We start from the raw sequence: 24287 nt of genomic DNA on the forward strand, positions 1-24287 counted from the left end.
ACCCTGAGTTTTAGGATACTGTGTGTTTCTAGTCTTTTTCTACTTTAATAAAATGCAAATCTTAGACTATGAAAGACTAAGTCTATTACACAACTGTTATTTCAGACTGCGCTCTATTTCGATAAATATTACCTTTTACATACACATCACCTCAGAAACAATTACATATATTTTTAACATAGCATTCTAGGCCATAGAACAGAGTCAAAATAATTAACCTTCAGCACATGACAAACTCATGATAGCCCAGTTGACATAATTAAGCTAATCAATTAAAAATTCACCTAATGCTTAGTTCAGAATCATTATTAGACTTTTGAAAATGTGTTTTAAAAAAGGGAATAGATTATTAGCACTATTAATTCATTTTCTTCTGGAACCTCAATATGAGAAAACTTGTATTTTAAAGCTAGAAAAAAACAATCTAACCAGAAGTGTCATAATTTTATGTATGCTTATATTCTCAATGCTTTCAAAGCCCAACTGTGATTTTTTAAAAAAGAAATTAAACAACATGCTTTCATTGAGAGAATTTTTAAAATCTATACAATTCAAGCTAATGAAATATTTTATTGTACATAATAAAAGTGGTGTTTTTAAAAAAAACATTTCCAGGCCCAGACATCCGCAGGAGTATGTGAGGAAAGAATTCCACTGGAGTATAATAAGCAATAACTCAATTCAATGAAACCACAAATCCACCCTCCCTATAGTAAATACTAACATTCACCACAGGCTTGAAATTCCTGTAGCATCAGTAAATGTATTTTTTAAAATATTACAAACATGCTTATGATGCATAGGAAGATGGAAAAATTTAGACTTCACTGCACACCATATGTACTCCCAGCTTGTCTAATTTACAACCAGTAAAGAATCACAAATATCCAAAGAAAGTATTTTAAAATAGTATATGATTCACTGGTAAGTGACTTTTATACTCAAATAAATACGAAATTTTTCATTTTAATGTCACATTGAATTTCAGTACTTTTCACTCCAAGAAAAAAATAAACTGAGACATGGTCATGAGTTCAGGATTATATATATTACAATTTGCCTTGTTATAATACATTTGTGGCTTTATGATAAAAATAACTCAGGGACATATGGAATCCAGGCTAATTTGCATAACTGTCACAAGGGAAAAAAAAGCATTAAATGCATTTCTGAAATAAGAATTTTCATTTAATTCAGAATCTCAAAACAGCATTAGACCTTGGCCTTGTTTAAAAAAAGTTCAGTTAAACACTAAGCTAGCTAAATAACCTTCTTGAAAGGTTTAAACACAATTGATATAGAAAATGCTTTCCCTCTAATCTCAATCTTACATAAATGAAAGAGGTGAGGGGGGAAAGGTAGACAATTTCTTTAGCAGCATATATGGCTAAATCCATCAACCACCTTATACTAGAATGTCCATTATTGACCCCATTAAAAAGGACTGGGCAAAGAGCAACAGTTACCCACTTCATAGACCAGAAGACAACAACTTTAGGGTTACGGTGTAAAACATTTTTGAAACACTTCAAAAACTTTTGACATTAAACTACAGGAATCATGTCTTCATTGTAAGAAAGAAAGACATAACAGAAAGCAAAAGACATTTAAACTAAACTGATTTTCAATCTTCTCTGAATAAAAGAAATTTAAAAAAAAGGTTGATTAGCTAAGCTTTGTGCTCTAACCAAACTAATTAATTACAGTGATTTTAAATGGCAACAGCCCTCTGACTGGGTAGCTTGACAGTTTTGAATACTTTTGCAATGATTTTTTTTTTAACGCAAAGACACTAAAATGATCCGGTCATGCAATGTTCATCTTATGCATTCTGCATCTCTTTTCCAATCTTGTAACTAAGGATCTTGTTCCAATCAATCTTAGTGCGTGTAACTGGCAACTGTCGACGTAAGGCTTTGAAAGTAGTGTCTGACATTGTCTGGTAATTCTCACTGATGGCAGTCTAGGAAAAACAGTAGTTAAAAGTTTAAAGAAATAAAAGGAACAGAACAATGTAGAAAACACATAGATATTTTAGGAAACACCTTATTTATGAAGCCTGTTTCATTGTTTTTAAAAAGTCAAGTAAAAATCCCAAAATGGTTTTAAAAGCTATTTAAAAGCAGCTAAAAGAAAAAGCTTATAATCATTTTGAATAATTAAATTTAATAAAATGAAATTATAAATTAATTTTCTGTGTGTTCTCATTTTGGATCTATTTTACTATTTCTCTCAGAACAATTTCACAAATTACTGTTTGCAAGGAGTGGAAACATGTCCAATACATAAATGCTTAAATTCAAGAATGCAGTTTAGAAGCTGATAAAGAATGTATTATAAAAAGCAGAGTATAAAATGAACTATGATCTAAGCAGATCACATATAATCTAACTGTTCTGGGAAATACCTCCTATATTAGAATTTCTTGTCAGAAACAAAATAGCCATCTAAAATCTTGGTCTATTTTGACCAGTACTCAGAAATAACAGTTGGCTAAAACTGAGTTTTTGCTACATTTTCACAAGTCTTCACTTGAACTAAAATGAAAAAAGACTATCTTATTATAGTGAAATGATGAAAAAGTTCAAGTTTATGACTGAAATTAAAATTTCAGTGCCAATATTTATAAGCAAACATAGATTATATAATATTTTTGAAACTCATACCTGGTATTCATTTTCTGCAGCCTCTACAATCTTTATAAATTCTTTTGCTGTCTGCACCTCATTCTGAATGAAAAACAAAATCAAAAGAAAATAAAATAGTAACTTAAAACTACATCACTATTAACTTTTTTTTTTTTTCACTATTAACTTTTAAATAGGTATGTCAATAGATGTCCGGTTAATGATTTATTACAATTTAAATAACACAGGTAGAAATTATGACAAAGGGAAAAATACTGTAAGATCAACTATTCTAAATTCCAAGACAATTAGGCAAAAACATTTTACGTCTATAGAATGAGTGTGTTTATAGTGTTCCCTGGTTAAAGTAAGTGAAATCTTAGTAATACATGCTGATGAAAAATTCAATTATAATACAAACATGTCAACAGATAATCGTTACAGATAAGAAATTAGTCACAGATTTCTAATTAATGACTATATGCCAAATACTTACTGAACAATATTCACCACCATAATGATACATTAAAAAAATATTACCAATTAGAAAAAGCATATTTTTAAATTTAGTGTTTAAATATTTTCTGGAAATTTTTTAAAACATTTCAATATAATGTGTCCTTGTATTTTTCCTAATAGTAAATGCTAATGGAAAGTGAGACTTTTTTATAAATAAATGTTAACAAAATTATCTATATCTTCTTTATATATATTACTTATATATTGGGCACATTTTTTCTATCCAAAAACAATAAAACAACAAATGAAAATCCTCTAAGATGAAGTAAAAAAGTAATTCCTAAAACAAGCAGCACAAACTGGTATACTAGTCAAGTTTAATTACTACAACCAGATCTTGCACAACTCCAGTCTATGATTTTGCAGACAAATCTCTCTTAGGAAGAATTTTTACTCAATCTCAAAGAAGACAGTACCAAGTACCCTGCTACAAAAGTAACTTTACATAGATACTCATGACACAGAACTATATTGAGACTGCCTTATAGAAAATCAGACATCAGTAATTATCTTTCCTGGCAAATTTTGCAAGAATACCATTTAGCAAGAAACCAGAAATCACCTTAGTGTGAACGAAAAACTGAAACAACAACAAAAGCAAAGAAAAAAGAAAGAAAAGCCCCAAATCCCACAGTCTTCATTTCTTTTCAGATAGAATCTGGCCTAATACAGTCTCACATGTTTCTTAATATTAAATGCTTTCTTAAAATTAAACTTAAAAAAAATTTGTAAATTTTTGAGTATTAGTAGTTGATGTTTACAATACAAGAATGGCTTTAGGTATACAACACAAATGTTTATCAGAAATGTTATTATTAATGTATTATATTATTACTACCCTGGGGAGAAAAAAATTCCACAAAGACATAGTTGTATCTGCAATGAAAAGAATGTGTGAAAGAACTTTGCAAGAAAAAAAACTTAAGTTCAAAATTTCTAGAATTTGAAAGCTGAACAAGAAAAACTTCATTAAATCATAATCCAAATAGAGGGGAAAAAAATACCATAGGGCTTAAAAGTTAAATACAGGATCACAGACCTTAGTTTAAGAGCTAAAACCATAAAATTCTTAGAAGAAAACACTGGAGTAAATCTTCATGATCCTGGGTTAGGTGATAGTTTCTACTAATATTCCAAAAGCACAAGTAACAAAAGAAAAAACAAACTGAACCCCATCAAAACTAGTTACTTCTGTTCTGCAAATGATACTACCAAGAAAGTGAAAAGACAGACAGAATTTGTATCTGTACATCATATATCTGACACACAACTTGTATCAGGATACATAAGCAACAATTACAACAAAAAAATACAAATAACTAATCAAAAAATAGACAAAAGATCTGAAAAGACATTTTTCCAAAGAAGCTATTCAAATGACCAATAAATACACAAAAATAGGCCCAATATCATTATCCATCAGGGAAATATAAATAAAAATCACAATAAGGTACGATTAATACTAACTAGGATAGCTGTAACAAAACAGGTAGACAAATTTTGGTGAGGATGTGGAGAAACTACAACTGACAGGAAGTGAGCTAGTTCAGCCACTTTGGAAGCAGTCTGGCAGTTCTTCAAAAGGCTTGACCAACCTAAAGCCACCACCCTGTATATACTGAAGAGAAATTAAAACAATTTCTACACAAAAAATGGTACATGAAGGTTCACAGCACAAAAACTGAAGAACAAGACACATGCCCATCAACTGATAAATATATAATGGTATATGGGTTATTATTTGGCAATAAAATGGACAGAAATACTAACATCTCTCACAGGGTGAACCATGAAAATATCATGCTAGGTAAAAAAGCCAATCATGAAAAAACACATATTTTAGGATTCCATTTATATAAAATGTCCAGAATAGGACAATCCATAGAGTCAGAAAGTAGATTCACTGTGGCTTAGGGTTGAGAGGGGCTTGGGGGAAGGGCTGGTAGGAGGGAATAGGAACTGTTAATGGGTACACTGGGTTTTTGGAGGATGAAAATGTTGTAAATAAGACTGTGGTGACTGTTGTACAACCCTGTTAATATACTACAAATAAATTTTATACTTTAAATGGGTGCACTAAATGGTGAAATATATCTCTTTAAACAAAGCTGCTTAAAAAAAAAAAGTTAGGTACCAATTTCCAAGTACTTACCATCTTTCCTCTATCCGAAAATACTTAAATCTACAGCAGAAATACTATTTTAAATGTTAATTCCAAAACTGTTATGATTTGATAGAAGTATTAGGTTGTTTAACTTTTATTTTGGAATTAATTACTTACAGACACTGTTAAGGAATCTTGTATATCTTTATGACTCACTAGTTGAACATTACCATCTTCATAATAATGAACCTATTAGAAAAAGAAATTACAGTGACCACGTTTCAGGAGTTATCAAGATCCGCATGGCTTCAACAATCACACCAATGCAGATGACTACCAATTTTGGCTCTAACCCAGTCTTCTCTGCTGAGCTCCTGACCTTTTAAACTTCAGTGAGTATCTTCCCGCCTTCAGGCTAGTGAGGAACTAGGCAGCAATTCCTGCAGTTACTCAGGCAAGCCCTCCACTGACTGGACTGCAGGACATCCTTACCTCACAGATGCTCTACCAGTATCTAAACTTGATTTCCAAAACTGAACTCACAATGTTCTCTCCCAACACCAGTCATCTTCTGTGTATTTCCACTACCCATTTAACTCCTCAAATCCAAAGAAATGAATTTATTCAATAAACATTAATTAAATAGAGACGACTGCTACTACAGGAGGTTACAGAAACATAAAGCTTTTTAAAAGACAATCCCTGACCTCGTATTTCAACACAACACAGTAAGAGGTATGTACAAAATACATTAGCAATACTCCAGACTCTCTCTGAAACTTAAAAAAAGGACTTCATAAAAGAGGTGACATTGTTCTTGGGTTTAGTAAAATGAGTATAACGGACTAGGGAAGATGAAGCAACTTAAGCTTAGAGAAGAGTATACTTTAGAAAGGCCTACAGGTACCTAGGACTGGCATGTGTGAGTTTGAGGAGGAAGAGGAGTGGCTGACAGAATATACAGGTAGGGGACAAGTCAACAAGAGGCCGTGTATGCTATGCAGTATTGTCTGGAATATCCAGCAGGTGAATGTACCACTAAAATGGTTTCAAGAGGCAAGTACATATCCAGATTTAAATAAAAAAAAATCATCTTTCTGATGGCAATGTAAAAAAATAGATTGTGTGCATTAATTGCTCAGTTGTGTCTGACTCTGTGACCCCATGGACTGCAGCCCACCAAGCTCCTCTGTCCACCGCATTCTCCAGGCACGACTACTGGAGTGGGTTGCCATTCCCTTCTACAGGTGATCTTCCCAATGCAGGGATTGAACCCAGGTCTCCTGCATTGCAGGCAGATTCTTTACCATCTGAGCCGCCAGGGAAGCTCTAAAATGGATTAGGAGATGACAAAGGCTCCAGCAAATTAACAAAATCATGTAAACATTATATGCTAGGCATCATGTTAAGTGCTGAAGATAGAACCAGACAATCCTTATTCTTAACAAGCTTTAGCCCAACAGGGGCACCATCTCAGAAATTATGCAGGTGAGAGCTTTTGAGGTCTGACTGAAGGAAAGAATAATGTCAACAATAACAGGTAACATTAATTAACACTTTATGCCTGGCTCTGTTCTAACCACTTTGCCCATATTAACTCATTTTCAAACTGTATGAGCTATTCCATTACTACTATCTTTCTTCCTTTTTTTTTTTTTCTTAGCTGATGAGGAAATAAAAGCTTAAATGACTTCCTGATGTTACTCAACTGATAGAGCTGGGATTCAAACTCAGGCAATGTGGTTTCAGAATCCATGTTCATAATTTCTATTCTCTAGCCCTTAAGAGACAGTCACATCAAGACATAAAAGTAATAGGACATAAGCTTAGAAATAATATATTCTGGAGTCAAATGATAGAGCAGTGTGTTTGATCCAACTTTACTCCTTTACGGCTCTTAGCACAATACCTTTCATGCCAGTTTCGTGATATAATAAATGTTATCGAATAAATAAGTGAACCAAGAGGAGATCAGTCAGTATCTCTCTGTAACTTATTTAATACTATTTATATTCAAATCCTCTTAGTTATCAGATTTCTTCTACATAAACATTTGAGCTTACATTGAGTCAGTTCTAGTGGGTTTCACGTAAGCGAAATATGAGTATAGAAGATACTTAAGATATATATAACATGCACATGTATTAATATATATATTTATACATCTACACACACACATATATTAGTATTATACTTCATTCAACTCCACCCCAATTTTAAAGAACAGCGCAGCTCAACTCAGAAGATGCTTGGATGAACAAACTGTATAAAGAGCAGCCCAAATGATCGGATCTAATCTTAGCTGTGTTTAGAATCGATCAACTACTCCTGCAGATTTCTGATGACTAGGGAATGAACTGCAAGGTTATTTAAAAGATAAAATCAGCACTACTTTTCCCCCCATTGCCTCTGTAAACAAAGACCTGGGGAAGAAATAGCTACTGGGTACTATGAAAATACATGAGTTAGTTGTTTCTCCGCTCAGAATCATCTAGACATCAGCAAACTAATTTATTTCATACCTGAATTTTCAAGATGCCAACCACCTGAGTGGTTGAAGGAGTGATTGTAAACTTCCACTCTGACCTCCAACGACCATTCCTTAAAAATAAAAACAGCAGCTGTAAATAAGGTAGGGAAAATAATTTGAATAAAATTATTTAAATTCCAGACTTAAATTTACGCTACATAGTGACAGAGTGTGGGGGATGGATGATGTATATTCATTTTTTTAATCACTGAAATATTCAAAAGAATCAAGCGGTTAAGTTTAGTTATGAGCTACATTTAATTTAATCTTCACCTGACTGATAAGGATCTACATAATGGATGCAATTTCAGAATTCTAAGGCTTAAAATACAGTTCAAAACTACATCAATTTTCTCACTTATGCCTTAATTAAGAAAAACCTGAATAAATATTCAGATTATCAAGGGCTCTCACAAATTTACCATCCACTGAATGATACTAAGTACATAGTTTTAAAAGAATGGATGACAGTTCAACATTCTTAGGGAGATTTTGATACTTGGAAGGAGAAGGGTTATAAGTATCAGATTTTTTTTCTTTTCTAATTTTAGATTTAGTTTCCACATAAAAGGTACAGATTTCAAAATGATATTTCGTATAAAAATTGGTACAGATTAATGGTAGGAAACTGTGACATTACAAACAAGCAACAAGCATGTTATTTATTTTTGTTTCTCAGATAATGATTTTATTTTTTCTCTCAGATAATGATTTTATTTTTTCCTGACATCTTTTTCATAGCAACTTCTTTGCTTTCAAGTTCTATTTGCTGTTTGCATGCTAAAGACATATCCTGATACGTAAACTTACCAGTTTTTTTTTTTTAAACAATATGTAAATAGTCACAGAGCTAATGGGTCACTATACTGGCTTTGCTACAGAATTATTTCTGGGTTCCCTTCAATAGTCTTGCAATCTGACCCATCACAAAAACCTACAGTGTGATAGCACCCTCAAACCTAAAATCAACACTTAATTGAGAAGTGCTATAATTAGTACAAAGCATGTGGTCTACAAAATAAAAGACAACTTTGAAACATGTTCTGATTTTGAGTGACTCAATTCAGTCATTTTGGAAAAAGAACTTAGATCTATTCATTTTTATTCCACAATTCCAAAAGAGGTTATTCCTCTTATCTAGGTATTAGTATCAACAACTAGTGAGGTCTAAGCATACACAATTCTGATTTATAATGGCAATATGCACATATCACCACTGATTGTGAAGAGGAAAAAAAAAAGGAATTACAAATCAAGCAATGGTACCACTTTGAGAGCTGTTTCAAAAGATCCTTCCAAAGGCATTATTATATATATATACTATACTATGCATATATACTATATATATATACTATACTATGCATATATACTATATATATATATTACTATATATATACACAGTAACAGCATATTGCACTGTGTAGACAGTACCCTTTCATCAACGGAATAGTCAAGATTTCTTGGCCTTTGATTATATTCTTCCCTTCTCTTCTATTAATGCTTTAATTACAAATGTGAATTTATTCAACAAACATTTATTAAGCCCCCAATACTGCTGGACATTACCAAAACAGTAGAGACCAAGAAAAGAATGTCTCTAGTGAAATCTAAGAAATGTCCATGACTAGAATCTTCTGATCTTTATTCTATCTGTATCTGAGGTGAACTGAAGTAATTTCATTGTACCAAAATATTTAGATTTTAGTGAGGATATTGTGATATGTGATGTCCAGTACTTTAGAATGTCATACAAAATTATCTTTTCCAAAAAGTGGAAGTGATTTTAGCTTCAATAATATAATGTTCACAGTAGTTTAGAAAAAAATTTAGATATGTGCAGTGAAACAGACCAGAAAATTCAAGGACATCATTTTCATTTTATATATGCTGACACAAACTGTATTTCTGAAAACTAGTAAATTTACTATATTTATAAACTAGTAACTTTACTATAACATCTCTCAATATATTCTAAACTAAAACTGAGTAATGAGTCCAAATCTCAACAAGATTGATTTCATTGTAAGTATCCTGGCACAAGCACCATAAATTAATAGCGATTTTGTGAAGATTTATTTCTTAAGATACTGGTAAATCAATGCGACAAATTTTTAGGCCCAAAATGGACAAAACACATTTATATTAATGCCATACAAGTAAGTTAATACAACAGAACTTCTAGGAAACTTCAGCCTGTCAAGAAGGCATATGTCTACAAACTGAATTGATTTTCCTTCAGTGATAACGGATCTGCTTTCCTCCAAATGTTCCTGTAACCTTACATTTATTTCTGTGATGGTTAAGCAGTAGAGCAACCTTGGACCATAGATAAAACTGGTCCACAGGGGTTACTGATACATGCTATTGTACCCTTAACACACCACCAACCAACTCGGCTAACAAGTCAAAGGCTAAAATACTTCAGGTAAATATTATAAACATACTTACTCTGAAGGGCTTAGCATGTGTTATCAAAAAATGGGGATAAGAGTAAAGATTTCATTCAATTCTGAACTTACAAAGTCTTGGAGAGCCACAGAATTTTATAACAGGAAAGATCTCAGAAATAGGATTGTCTAAGAATAAAAAGGCCCAACAACTTGATTAATAAAAGTCTAATATGAATAGGACTTCCTGGGGGCTCATACGGTAAAGCGTCTGCTTATAATGCGGGAGACCCGGGTTCGATCCCTGGGTTGGAAGATCCTCTGAAGAAGAAAATGACAACCCACTCCAGTATTCTTGCCTGGGAAATCCCATGGACAGAGGTGCCTGGCAGGCTACAGTCCACGGAGTCACAGAGATTTGGACATGACTGAGTAACTTCACTTTCACTTTCAAGATGAGTAGGGAAAACCAGTTATTTTGGAGAGCTGGACTTTAACAAGGCATAATCAAATGATTTGTACAAAAATTATAAGGCATGATTGTAATTCGTCTCACTGTACAAAACATGTCATTATTTTCTCATATTGGCCAACCAGGCACAAAGAAATCCATATGAAAACATCTACTTCAGCGTCATTAAAGTTCACACACAAAAATGATCATCCTTCACTTTATTAAGTATCTCTGTCTTCCTCCCCTGTGTTAAGTCTCATTCAGGAACAATCCCTTTTCAGGACGAACATATGGGCCTGCCAACTGGTCTGGTCACAGGCACACACGTCCCCTTAGAACGCTGCTTGGTAGTCCACAAACTACTCCTCCCTCTCCCACCTTTTTTTCACTGAGTGTCAACAGATTTACTGCTACCTTTAAATGATTGGGTGGAATACAGAACAGTTATTTCTCTCATATCAAAAGGCTGAAGTTTTATACTGTACTGTTCTTAGTCAATCATACACAAACAAGGTATAAGCCCAATCAACAAAGCAAGAACTACAAAGAATATAAGCAAGGTCATAATTCCCCAAAACAAAATTTAACTTACCAAAAGTTTTTTGCTTGAAACTGATGGCTTTCTATGCATGCAATAATGGTTTGCTGTCCATCTATTTTTTTACCATATACCTTATTGGTAAAGAAAATAAACACAAGAGTGAATTTAGGGCCACAGAATGTCCAACTTTAAACATCTATAAAATATTGAAAACTGTATAGAACTGTAGCAAGAACATATAAAAGAATACAAGGTAGGTCATCACTCCAATATAGTAGGTAGGAAAACAAGTACTTATACATCGAATCACAGATTCTTAGTGAAACATAAAATAGCGCACAACAGATGAAGTACAACCTATTGGGAAAAAACTAACTGTACCCTCATATGTTCAAAAACATTTCACAATCTCAGGGGTTGCCATTTCTCTAGACATTTAAAATAAAAAAGTACTGAGACAGAAGTGAGAAAATTAATTTACTTATAACTGAGAAAGTTCACTAAGAGAATGCCTGTAATGGGTTGATGATGTTTTAATATTTGATTTCTTGCCAACTGTTTTAAAAGTAATGAATAATTTGTGTCTTTCAATCCCCTGGGGACAAGTGAGGACTCTAACTCAACCATACCACCTTATCCTTGTGTTATTCTTCCAAAAGAATCCTAGTCAACATGCTTATAACTGAAAGAACCTGTACAGTATTTCAGGTCATGGTGCTATACTTTTCAAATAATTACTGAGAGTTAGATACTTAAGGGAACCATATGAATTTCTTTCCTAGTCAGGCATCTTCTAAGAGTGAAATGGGGTGGCTATTGGTAATAATAACAAAGTTGGGACAGAAGGTATTAACCAAGATGTACAGTCTTCTTAGACTGGTAGGCAGAGGCCAGGTTCACAGAGCCTTGAAAGCCATGTCCAGAAGTCTGGACTCTTTCCGAAGTGCAATGCAAAATCTTTGAAGAGTTTTAAGCAGGAGATTTTCATAATTTGATTTGCATTTCAGAAGATCATTGGTTATGGAGAAGATCACAGAAGCACAAATGCAGGGGACTAAAAAGCATACTAGGTACAATTTTATGAAGGAAAAGTGAAGTACTCCTACTTTCTATCATTATTTTATCCTGAAAATAAAAAGCAGGTTAAATCTATGAAAAAAACCACATTAAAAATATAAGAAATTTGGTTATAAAACACACAAGGAAGAGATTTCACTTCCAATAACTTTGTTTGTTTAAGATCTTGTAATTTAATGAAAAGAAGTTTGCTCTAAGCTGATGGAGATGAGTCATGAACATGAGATTAAAGAATCTCATATCATGTTCCTCTAACCAACGTATGAGAATTACTACTTGACTTTAATTCAAGGTACAACCATTTTTCCATTTTTAATGATTACAACAGATTTACTATTTAAAGTTTCTTGAAAAAACTAGTAAACATTCTCAGAAGTATTTACTTCAAAAAAAGAAATATTGTTACTAAATGTCTATTCTGTAAGTTAGTATAAATTTCAAGATATTACAAAAACACTTGTCATATTTACATAGAACAAAAGAAAAAAGTGCACATTGGATGACTCACAGTGCAGACTCCATTCGGATAATGTTCTTTTACATAAGCTCGTAGAGCAGTTTCTACTGAAGTTCTCCATGATTCAATTGCATTTTCTGCTTCATGTGGTCTTGGATCAGTTGCTTCCTTTCTTAAGTGATCAAATTTGAAAGAGATTCTGTTTTTTGGATCCAAAAACTTTCCATTTCCCAGGTCACCATGTTCTGTTATCAGTACCTTCGATGATACAATGAATTTTGGGAAAAAAAAAAAGGAAAAAAAAAACTTTAAAAAATAGTACTTAAATATACTGTCATATTAATATACATTCCTTAAGCTTTTTCTTTAAAACTATAAAATTCTACTCCAAGCAACTGATCTAACCATATGGCATAACTAAAATACTTCAAATAATTAGACTATAAAGACAGTGAGGGTGGTCTTATTCAGTTTACATCAGTGGATCTCATTTTCTCCCAGTATAACATCCAAGCTACCCAGTTGGGGGGGAAAATTCATCTTCTAATATCCTGCTGGAGTCAGGTTTGGTTTGGTTTTGGAGACCTACGGACAGGTTACTAATTTTATTATCAGTCTCCAGTTCCCCCAAACTGAGGAACTGGTAATAACCTTTAATGAGAATGGCTACAAAGGAATGATTTTAATCCAGTTAGCATCCTCCTCAGTGTGTCCTACATTACTCCTGGGGCCACAATTTCACCTACCGTGAAGTGCCTGCTGATTGTTTTTAGTAAGCTTATCATTGACAGTTGTTTTCAATTGACTTCTGAATTTAAAAAAAAAATTGTAATTTCTTTATTTATGTATATATTTCTTCATACATGCATAAATTTGGTATTTTATGCTTTGTTTTTAAAAATTTCACTCTTTCTTTCCCAAGCAACTCTCCCAATATTTGACTCCATACCTATATCAGGACTCCCCCATCCCTCTGAAGTAAATTATGCAAACATAGGAGGTACCCTTTTAAATTTTTTCCAGTCATGTTATTCCACAGATTCAGATAAATACATACACAGACACACATCGAAGGGTTTTATTTGGTCACTGTTCTATGAGAATGGAATGAAAATGCACACACAGTTTTCTGCATATGGTTCTTTTCAACATCAATGACTTATAGAAATCCTTCAAAGTCAACTGGTAAACTGCTCACCATTCTTTTAAACGGTTGCATACTATCCCTTGATACGGATACAACATAATACTCTGCCATTCCACTATGTTGGACCATCTCTTTATTTCCAGGCTGTTATCTTTTTGGGGGGAGGATCAAGCACATTAAAAATGTTGAAGTATTATTGTACATATATTCTAACCTGCTAATGTTTCCATTTCCATTGGATGCTTCTATTTCTCTTAGATTCTCAGCAGTGAGAACAGTAGGTAAAGTTTGTATATTTTTAATTTTAACACATAATTAGATTGCTTTCTGAAAATGGCTGTGATAATCTACATTTCTAAGAACAATAAATGAGATGTTTCCCTTCATATTATCACCATCAACAAGCACAGAGTTCCTGTCTTCAGTCTGATGAGCATAAAATATATCTCATTACTTTAATTGTATTTCTCTGGCTGAATCTAAATATCTCCAAGTTTGTAGACCCATTTTTTTCCGTGAGTAAATACCTTTTAATATTTTTATCTGAGTGGTTTTTTCTTATTAACTTGTAAGTTTCCTTTATTTATGGTTATCTGTTTTATTCTACAGTTAAAATAATTGATATGCCGCAAAATGCCCATCTTTTTCTTTTACAATTTCTGGGTTTCCAGTCTTAAGGTGGTTTCCCTTGCCCTTAAACTACACATGTAGATGCTTTTCTCTGAAAATTCTAGTCATTTTACAAATTTTTAATCCATCTGATGTTCATTTCTATACACTCTATGTGACAGAGGACTGGTTTAAGTACATGGTAGACACAGTTGATAGAAATCAGTTGTACCAATACCCTTTATTATATACCTGTCCAAATTATAACCTTGTCATGTATAAAAATATTCCTATAATTCTGAACTTGATATGCTGCTCTCCTGATCTACTTGTCTGTACAATACCACTCTGATATGACTTTACACTGGCTGTAAAGCATCTTCTGCTATCAAGCGATACAACTGTCTCTCGCCACTTTAAGAAACATTTTTCTAAGTGTTTTTTCAAGCACTGTTTTCATATAAAATTTGTGAAAATTTTGACCAATTAAAAAAACTATCAGGATTCGAATCAAACTGCATTAAATTCATATTTTAGTTTTTATATAATTTAACTTTCTACTTTAAAATGGAATTCACTATGCTTTTCCATTTGCTCAGAAACTATTTTATGTTCAAGAAGATATCCATCACTTTTTTCACAATCCCATGCACTTCCTGTTAAGGTTTATGTTCAATATTTGTTGTTTGGTCACTAAGTCATGTCTGACTCTTTGCAACCCCATGGACTGTAGCCCACAAGGCCTCTCTATCCATGGGATTCCCCAGTCAAGAATACTGGAGTGGGTTATTTCCTTCTCCAGGGGATCTTCCCAACCCAGGGATCAAACCCATGTCTCCTGAATTGGTAGGCAGATTCTTCACCGCTGAGCCACCAGGGAAGTCCCATGTTCAGTATTACTACTATTTAAAATGAAACCTCTCCCCCTCCAATTATTTCTAGTGTAAAGTCCCTACTTGCCACAATAGAGGAAAGTTAATGCATTTTGTATACTTACCTTAAATTTAGCCATCTCACAAAATTCTTTTAAGTCTAACAGATTCTTTTGGTTGGGAGGTTAACTTATGAGAGTTTCTCACTACTTCTAAATATAAAAATCATGTCACCTAAGAGTTCTCTCTGCTTCAAAAGCCTTAAGAGTTCTCATTCTCTTGTCTCATTTGTGACCTGCCCATTGATGATACATAATGAAGGTGACAAGTTGACATATCTAGATAGTTTTCTATTTTAACCAAAATCACATTAGTGTTTGTAATTTACTACTGCTTTTTGTTAAACAGTCTATTATATTTAAGAGGTTCTCTTCACCTCTGTTTTACATAGGGTTTTTGTAATGAGGATTGGCTGCTGGATTTTTCAAACCCCTTTTCACTGTCCTTTGATATATCGTAAGACTTGTTGGCTAACTTATAGAGCCATATATTGTCTTGGAACCACTCCTACTTTCCATAATAAATTCCATTTAGTCTTGACATATCATTCTTCTGATATACTTCTGGATTCTGTTTGTCAATATTTAAAGTTATGAAATCTACAGTCATATGAGAAATTAGTGTAGTGTGCGTTTTTTGTTTTATATTTATTAGGTTTAAGTATTAAAATTATGAGAGGTTCATAAAATCAATTTGGGAGCTACCCAACATTTTAAAAAGATGCACTCCCTGGATCCAGCAAATATTTTAGGGATTTACCTAAACAAAATGATGGTCTGTGTGCTCAGAGGTATAATAATGTTCAGCACAGTATTGTTTATAACAGTTAAAATCTCCCAAGGGAAAAAAAATTTTAACAGCTTTATAAAATGAAACCCACTATAAGCCTCTAAATATACGTGTGTGTATTTACACCCATGCATAAATCTATTTGTCTTCCTATCTACCTATCCAGATTTACTTTTTCCCTTCAGTTGTAAGTCATCTTCTGTTTAGTCTCTCTTTTTCCCCTGTAACTAGGGGACCACATATTGCATAATGCCAAATGCAAGCTTCAATTAGCCACTGAGACTGTTACTACTTTCTGTTGTGTTTTATCTACAAGTTCCTTCTTCATATCTTTTCTATAAATTGTGCCTCATGTAAGCATAATATGAATACAACTACTGTCCAATTATTAGTAACTTTAAGCCAAAAAATGAAAAATAAGAATGCTAGTGACTTTTTGTGGCTTTTCTTGCTTAGCAATTCCAACTTGCACTTTGGAAAGAAAAGATTTAATAATTACTAAATGCTAAGTTACTTGCATGAACAACTGCAGAATTCCAGAGTAACCAAATTATGACATAAATCTTACTATTATATATTCTAGATTTTGTATTAACATAGGATTGATTTTTTCCCTATAAAAAACAATAAGGTAGATTTAAAGCAATTATCTTATAAAAGCTTAAAATAATTACATTTGAGTATTTCTAAAAGGGACTTTTTGCATTACTGGTCTCAACAAAAGAAACTACATTTTCAATTACTTTGCCCCTAATTGGCTATGGTTAAAATAAACACTTAAAAAAAGTTTTTTAAACATACCACTTTACAATTCTTGCAGGATACATTAACCATTATAAGTGAAATAAAGAAAAGCAGATCCTGTGTTTATGTGAAACGTACATACCTGATCTTCATAACCTTCAATTTTTACTGGGGTAAACTGGTCCAAGTTATATTGTGCAAATGCACTAAAAAAGAAAAAGGTAGGTTATTTAAAATTATGTATTTAATGCTCTTAAAAAAAAAAAATCACAAACAATTCACTTGTCAATAAAAGTCTCCTGCACTGCACATGACAAGTTAAATAAAACTGTTAATTCTCCACTATTGATCTTATATTAGGTATATATTATATAGATATGGCTTTATAAAAACTGATGAATGACATCCAGCTCTCAATATTTAGCTAGTATAGGCCTCACTTATCACATCCACAAAAAGAGGGGTTTGAACTAGATGACTTCCAAAGTTCCTTCTAGTTCAGAAAACACTCCATTTACCCACTCATCATCCATTTACCTACCTCTCCATCATGCAAATATTTAGGTGTTAAGCACTCTGTTAGACATAGTGAAACCAACAATTTCTCTGCCCCTACAGCCCGATCACCCATTTCTAAGTTACCTGTTTCTGTAGCTAAGATATTTTTACGCCCTTTACTACGAGTCACTCACATCTTTTACTTTTCACCATGTATTTCCACTAATTTCTCTTATCTATTGTTCAAATTCTGTTCATTATTTAAACTCAGCTCAATAGAAATTTTAAATTTCTTCCTTTCTGCTCCATAGGCCTTTGATATTGGGCTCCAATATGCCTCTATACTTTCTTCAGTTAGCTAGAAACTGAACAAGTCTTACTCCCCACTGGGAAATCCCTAAGAGGTTTATTTGTCTCATCATCACAGTAAAGTCTGGTATTCATACATCTGTTAGATGTAAGGCTATTTCTGGATATTTCAAAGTTTTCTAGATTTAGGAGTACCAAGTCTTCAGTATACCTAATTTTACTATGAAATATACTGAATTTATGCCTTTTAGCAAAGATGTCCAATTAAAACCACTTTTTAAGAAAACCCATGTTTTCTTCCCCTTACAAAAAGACAGGAATTTCTCAAAACTAAATTAAAAAAAAATTAAAAGAGTTAAAGCAATAGGAAAAAGGCAGAAGGTGGAAAAGAAGTACAGAGAAAGAGACTGCTTGTTTCAAAGAAATTCAATACAAAAAAATGAAATTGAAGCAGCAACAGGACGATGGCTATGCACTTACTCTGATGAAACTGCCACTGGGCTACATTCTCAATGTTTTTATAATGCTTTTCAAACTTACGTTATATAGCTCTGGACAGTCTCAAGGACAGGTGATACATTAACTTTTGAGGATGAAACCAGGTTTGGAGATACTTCAAAAGTAATTCAGAATCAAGGGAACAATGAGGTGGGGGTAACACGATGTTTGTTTGAAAATTATTTCATAGAGAGGACAGTACAAATCAGAGTATATAGTTCTAAAGTCAATCAATGGTTTAAGGTATATTTCTGTACTTTACAGATAACCTCAGAAATCTGCAAAATGAATTTGAATAAAGAGTTTTGAGAAATTCTGTACAAAGATTAAAACTGAAGTCAACAGAAAGAATCAATACTTTCTCTTCTTATTCATCTAGTTAGCAATCATTTACTGCAACTATAACCACATGCAAGAAAAACTGATGTTTCTACTTAAAGTTTTGATGTTTTCTGAAGTCATACTTATAAACACTTGGTTTTTACCACTAGGTACTGATTTCCTCAAGGACTAATCTTAAAAGATTAGAATATCAGACATTTAATGTATATACCTCTTAAAATATGGACCAGGACTGTCCCTGAAATTTGGTTTATAACAAAAGAGAAATATAGCTCACATTCCAAGGAAATTCAATTTATTTAAAAGTAACAAACATCAGATAAATACTACTTTGGATAAATAAAATTTCAATGCTTTCATCATACTTTATTCAAATGTATGACTATTTCATACCACTTATATAATTATGAATATTTTTGTGACCTTCATTAAACTTTATTCTGCACAGGAAAAACTTCTTTCAACAAATCAAGTTTCTTATTTCCTTAACTTAAAAAAAATTCACTAATTTTTGCACCTACATGAAACAACCCACATTTATTTACCACAAAGAACTCAGAGGAAACAATTACTCTGAAAAGTACTGCTGTTAAAAGGTCATGAACAATGTACATTTCCTTTATTTTTGTAAGACTTTTGTCAACATCCTATACGCTATAAGAAAGAAAATTTAATTTTACTTGGATATATAATTTAAAAGGTTTAAAGAACTTAGGAATAAGAGGCCATTCACTCAGAAACTAATAACTGAAGTCAAAGATATCAAGTAAACTGATTTCTATCAAGCATGTCAATCATTAACAGGGGTGGAAGCAACCCAAATGTTCATTGACAGGTGAATGGAAAAACAAAATGTTTATCCATTTTTTATCCACAAGACACACACACACAGCAAGTGTTAAAAAGGAAGGAAATTTTAACATGCTCCAACACAGAAGAACTTTGAAGACATTCTGTTAACTAGAAAAAACCAGTTACAAAAGGACAAATACTGTATGATTCCAGTTATAAGAGGTATCTGGGGAAGTCAAATTCATATAGAAAATAGAATATAATTCCCAGGGGCTAAGAGGAGGGGAGAATGGGAAATTGTAGAGTTTCCTTTTGGGAAAATTTAAAAAAAGTTCTGTAAATGGATGATGGTGATGTTTATACAAAACGTGTATGTACTTGATGCCAAAGAATTATGTGCTTAAGAAACATTAAAAAGTTAAATTTTATATTAGGTATATTTTTCCCACAATAAAAAATAAAATATAAACATTGCTATTAAAAGATAACAGGGCATAAAAGAACCCTAGCAGCTTGTACAATCTTGAGAATGAAGAACAGAGCTGGAAGAACCATGCTCTCATATTTCAGAGTTATGCTACCGGGCTGGTCCAAAGGCTTGTTTGGGTTGTTCCGTAAGATGTTAAGGAAAAACACAAATGAACCTTTGGGCCAATCTAATTCAGAGCCACAGTAATCAAAACAGTATGGTGCTGACACAAAAACAGACATACACATCAATGGAACAGAGCAGAGAACCCAGAAATACATCCACATACTTATGTTCAATTAATCCATGACAAAGAAGGCAAGAAATTCAATGGAGAAAAGACAGTCTCTTCAGTAAGTGGTGTGGGAAAACTGGATAGCGACATTGAAAACAATAAAATCTGAACATTCTCTAATACCATATATGAAAATAAACTCTAAAGCCCCAACTGTAAGACTGGAAATCATAAAACGCCTAGAGGAAAACATAGACAACACTCTGATATAAATCACAGCTAGTTTTAGATCCATCTCCTAAAGCAAAGTAAACAAAAGGAACCTAATTAAACTTAAAACTTTTTGCACAGCACAGGAAACCATCAACAAAACAAAAAGACAAATAATGAACAGGAAAAAATATTTTCAAATGATATATAACTGATAAGGAATTAATATCCAGAATATATAAAAAGTTGATACAAATCACAAACAAAAAAACAAACCACCTGATTCTTAAAAAATAGGCAGAAGAATTGAATAGACATTCTTCCAAAGAGGACATACAGATGATCAACAGGCATATGAAAAAATGCTCAACATTACTAATCATTAGGGAAATGTGAATCAAAACCACAGTGAGATATCACTTCACACCTGTCAGAATGCCTAGTATCCAAAAGAACATAAATAACAAATGCTGGAAAGGATGTGAAAAAAAGGGAACCCCCCTACACTGTTGGTGGGAATGTAAATTGGTGTAACCACCATGAAAAACAATATGGAGCTTTCTCAAAAAACTAAAAACAGAACTGCTATATGACCCAGCAATTCCACTCCTTGGTTTGTATTAGAAGAAAAAAAACTACTTCAAAAGGATACCTGTACCTCAATGTTCATAGGAGAATTATTTATAGTTGCCAAGCTGTGGAAGCAACCTAAGTGTCCACCAACAGATGAATGGATAAAGAAGTAGTAGTAATATGTACTATGGGATACTACTCAGTCATAAAAAATAATGAAATTTTGCCACTTGCAACAATATTGGTGGACATGGAGAGCATTTATGCAAGTGAAATAAGTCAAAGGAAGACAAGTATTGTATGGTATCACTTACACGTATCATCTAAAAATAGGACAAACTAGTGAATATAACAAAAAAGAAACAGACTCACAGATATGGAGAACAAACGTGGTTATTAGTGGGGAGAGGGAAGGTGGGTAGGGCAAGAAAAGGGTAGGTGATTAGAGGCACAAACTATTACGTATAAAATAAATAAGCTACAAGGATGTATTGTACAACAGGGAATATAGTCAGCATTTTGTAGTAATCACTCATGGAATATAGTTTTAAAAAGCTGTGAATAATTATGCTGTATACCTATAACATATGTAATATTGTATATCAACTATACTTCAATTTAAAAAGTGGGGAAAAGATAATAGGAATTTAAATCAGAAATGTCTGCAAGTCTGCTGAACTTCCACCTTCATTAGAATTAACTCTTAAAATACAAATTTAATTGATAAAGCCTTCAAACATTACAAAAAAAGAATTAGAGCAAATTTCCCCCATTAGTCAAGATTTCACATTCTGGGTAGTATTCTAAGATGAAAGTAGGTGGCTGTATGGATACTGAACACTCTTTGTAAGGCACCTTAAAGTTTAATTTCATCATTTTCAAATGAGTAAAGAAGTTAGTTAAAAAATGGGTCCACAGGCCTTATTCAAGGAGGTGGGAGAGGAAAAGAAAACAAATTATTTCTCCAAAATCTTAAGATAGTTGTGGCAAGTCATGATTGTGGTCATTGGTCCAAAGAGGACATACTAAGATTTAGAACTGCTTAGTGATTCTTTGAATCACTCACAAATCTAGTAAATACTTATTAAGTAAGCATGGTTCAGATACTATGTTAGGTATTTATGGACAAATAAGTTCCTAACCCTCAAAAATCTAGCTTTTAAATTGAAGTACACTTGATCTGTAATATTTCAGCTGTACAGCAAAGTGATTCAGGAATACAAACATATACATTCTTTTTCAGATTATTTTCCACTATAGGTTATGATAAGATACTGACTATAGATCCCTGTGCTATATAGTAGTCAGTCCTTCTCAAATATCTATTAGGATCAATCATTTAACAGAAAGTTAAGCTTGCATAAAATTGAAAGTATCACAATTTCAAAAATCAAAGTTTCTAAAATAATTTTATCCAACTGTGCAAATGCCAAAATGTAGTATTAAGTATACAGGCCACACACAATGAATACAGAGTTCCATGTTATAGTTGTGTCTCTATATCCCTCTGTGGTCAAAATATTTCTCTTCTAATCTAGTACATATATATGAACTTGATGTACAAGTATCTGTTTCATGGATTAGCACCTAAAACCCCTTTAAAAGTTTCTCCCATTTCACTTTAGTTAAGTTAATGTAATACATAATACTTACTGGGCTGCTCCTTCCCTGAGAAGATTATCATTATTAAGTAGTAACCGAACATCTGCAAAACAAACATTATGTTTTCAGTATTACTATTTTCCTATATTTGAAATTTCTATGGACTGAATTTAAGTTATTCCCGTCATGTATTAGCCTCCTACCCACCCCCCCAAAATATGTACAGAAGATCAAAATATTACTGTGATGACCAAAATAACCACAGAAACACATCATGGTATTAATAAGAAAAGAAAAGATTTTGGAAAGGAAATAGGAGATGTAACGAAATATAGATGCCCATCAGCAGATGAATGGATAAGGAAGCTGTGGTACATATACACCATGGAATTTTACTCAGCCGTCAAAAAGAATTCATTTGAACCAGTCCTAATGAGATGGATGAAACTGGAGCCCCTTATACAGAGTGAAGTAAGCCAGAAAGATAAAGAACATTACAGCATACTAACACATATATATGGAATTTAGAAAGATGGTAACGATAACCCTATATGCAAAACAGAAAAAGAGACACAGAAATACAGAACAGACTTTTGAACTCTGTGGGAGAAGGTGAGGGTGGGATGTTTCAAAAGAACAGCATGTATACTATCTATGGTGAAACAGATCACCAGCCCAGGTGGGATGCATGAGACAAGTGCTCCGGCCTGGTGCACTGGGAAGACCCAGAGGAATCGGGTGGAGAGGGAGATGGGAGGGGGGATCGGGATGGGGAATAAGTGTAAATCTATGGCTGATTCATATCAATGTATGACAAAACCCACTGAAATGTTGTGAAGTAATTAGCCTCCAACTAATAAAAAAATTAAAAAAAAAAAAAAAAAAAGACAGTGGCCATTTGCAGAGAGAAAAACATCACAACAGTAGAATACATTCCATGTGACCTATGTTGTGTCCATTTTTATTATTTCAAGTGTTTTTATAATTAATCCTAGGGACACAGTGACCCAGGGAGATAATAAAGCAGAAATTGTTCCCTTCATTTTTACTTTAGCAGTATAGTTAAAGTATAATTGACACACAATAATCTACACCTATTTAAGTGTACAATTGTGATGAATTTTGAGATATGAATTTATCTGTGAAACCATCAGCACAGTCAACATAAATAAAATACCCATCCTCTAAAAAAAAAAAAAAAAATCGTTATTTCAAACGCAGGCAGACTGTAACCACCTATACCTGTAACTTTCTTCTTTGTGTCTCCAAAGAATAAACTGAAGATAAGCTACACCAAAAGGATGATGTGAACAGACTTGCAAAAGATTGAGGACTGTGCCTCTTAATGTGACAATACTAGCATGAGTCTCAAATTAATTTGCTTTATGGATGTAAAAGATTGAGGACTATGCCTGCTGGTGTGACAATACTACCATGAGTCTCAGATGAATCTGCTTTATGGAAAAAGTGATTAAACAAGAAACAGCTTGTGAACATAGTACAGATGTAGGCATTTTGTTTCTCAGGCATCTCATGTTCAACAACAGATGAATGTGTTCAGTTGGATATGGGTAACTACTTTACTTGAATGAGTAATCTCATTTTGGTTGTTGATTCTTAACTTTGTCCTAATTTTAGACTCAACTATGCAGACATGTATATATTAATCATTAAAACAAAGCTAAAACTACAGCTTTTAGTTGGGAAAAAAAATCACAAAATTTCACCAGAAACCAAACAAAATTCTATTCTAGTCTTGGTGTATTTTCTTTCATTATTTTCCCTACACACTTGGCTATTGTACATAATTGCTATCATAAAAATACATATAACAAAGTATCC

General features: G+C 32.9%; 1 protein-coding gene across 1 annotated transcript in view; it reads right to left on the reverse strand.

Annotated features, from left to right (window-relative positions):
• Positions 1–550: 550 nt before the first annotated feature.
• The window catches only part of CAPZA2 (capping actin protein of muscle Z-line subunit alpha 2), a 52183-nt gene continuing 28446 nt past the window's right edge, over positions 551–24287 (reverse strand). Inside the window, exons 3-10 of the mRNA XM_043463127.1 lie at positions 22497–22548; positions 17060–17123; positions 12748–12954; positions 11214–11293; positions 7773–7851; positions 5428–5499; positions 2667–2729; positions 551–1963 (exon numbers count right to left, since the gene is read on the reverse strand). Coding sequence (XP_043319062.1) covers positions 1823–1963; positions 2667–2729; positions 5428–5499; positions 7773–7851; positions 11214–11293; positions 12748–12954; positions 17060–17123; positions 22497–22548 — 758 coding nt within the window. The 3' untranslated portion in view covers positions 551–1822. The remainder of the gene's footprint in view (positions 1964–2666; positions 2730–5427; positions 5500–7772; positions 7852–11213; positions 11294–12747; positions 12955–17059; positions 17124–22496; positions 22549–24287) is intronic.

The sequence above is a fragment of the Cervus canadensis genome, chromosome 3, assembly GCF_019320065.1.
Source record: "Cervus canadensis isolate Bull #8, Minnesota chromosome 3, ASM1932006v1, whole genome shotgun sequence".
Classification (NCBI taxonomy): domain Eukaryota; kingdom Metazoa; phylum Chordata; class Mammalia; order Artiodactyla; family Cervidae; genus Cervus; species Cervus canadensis.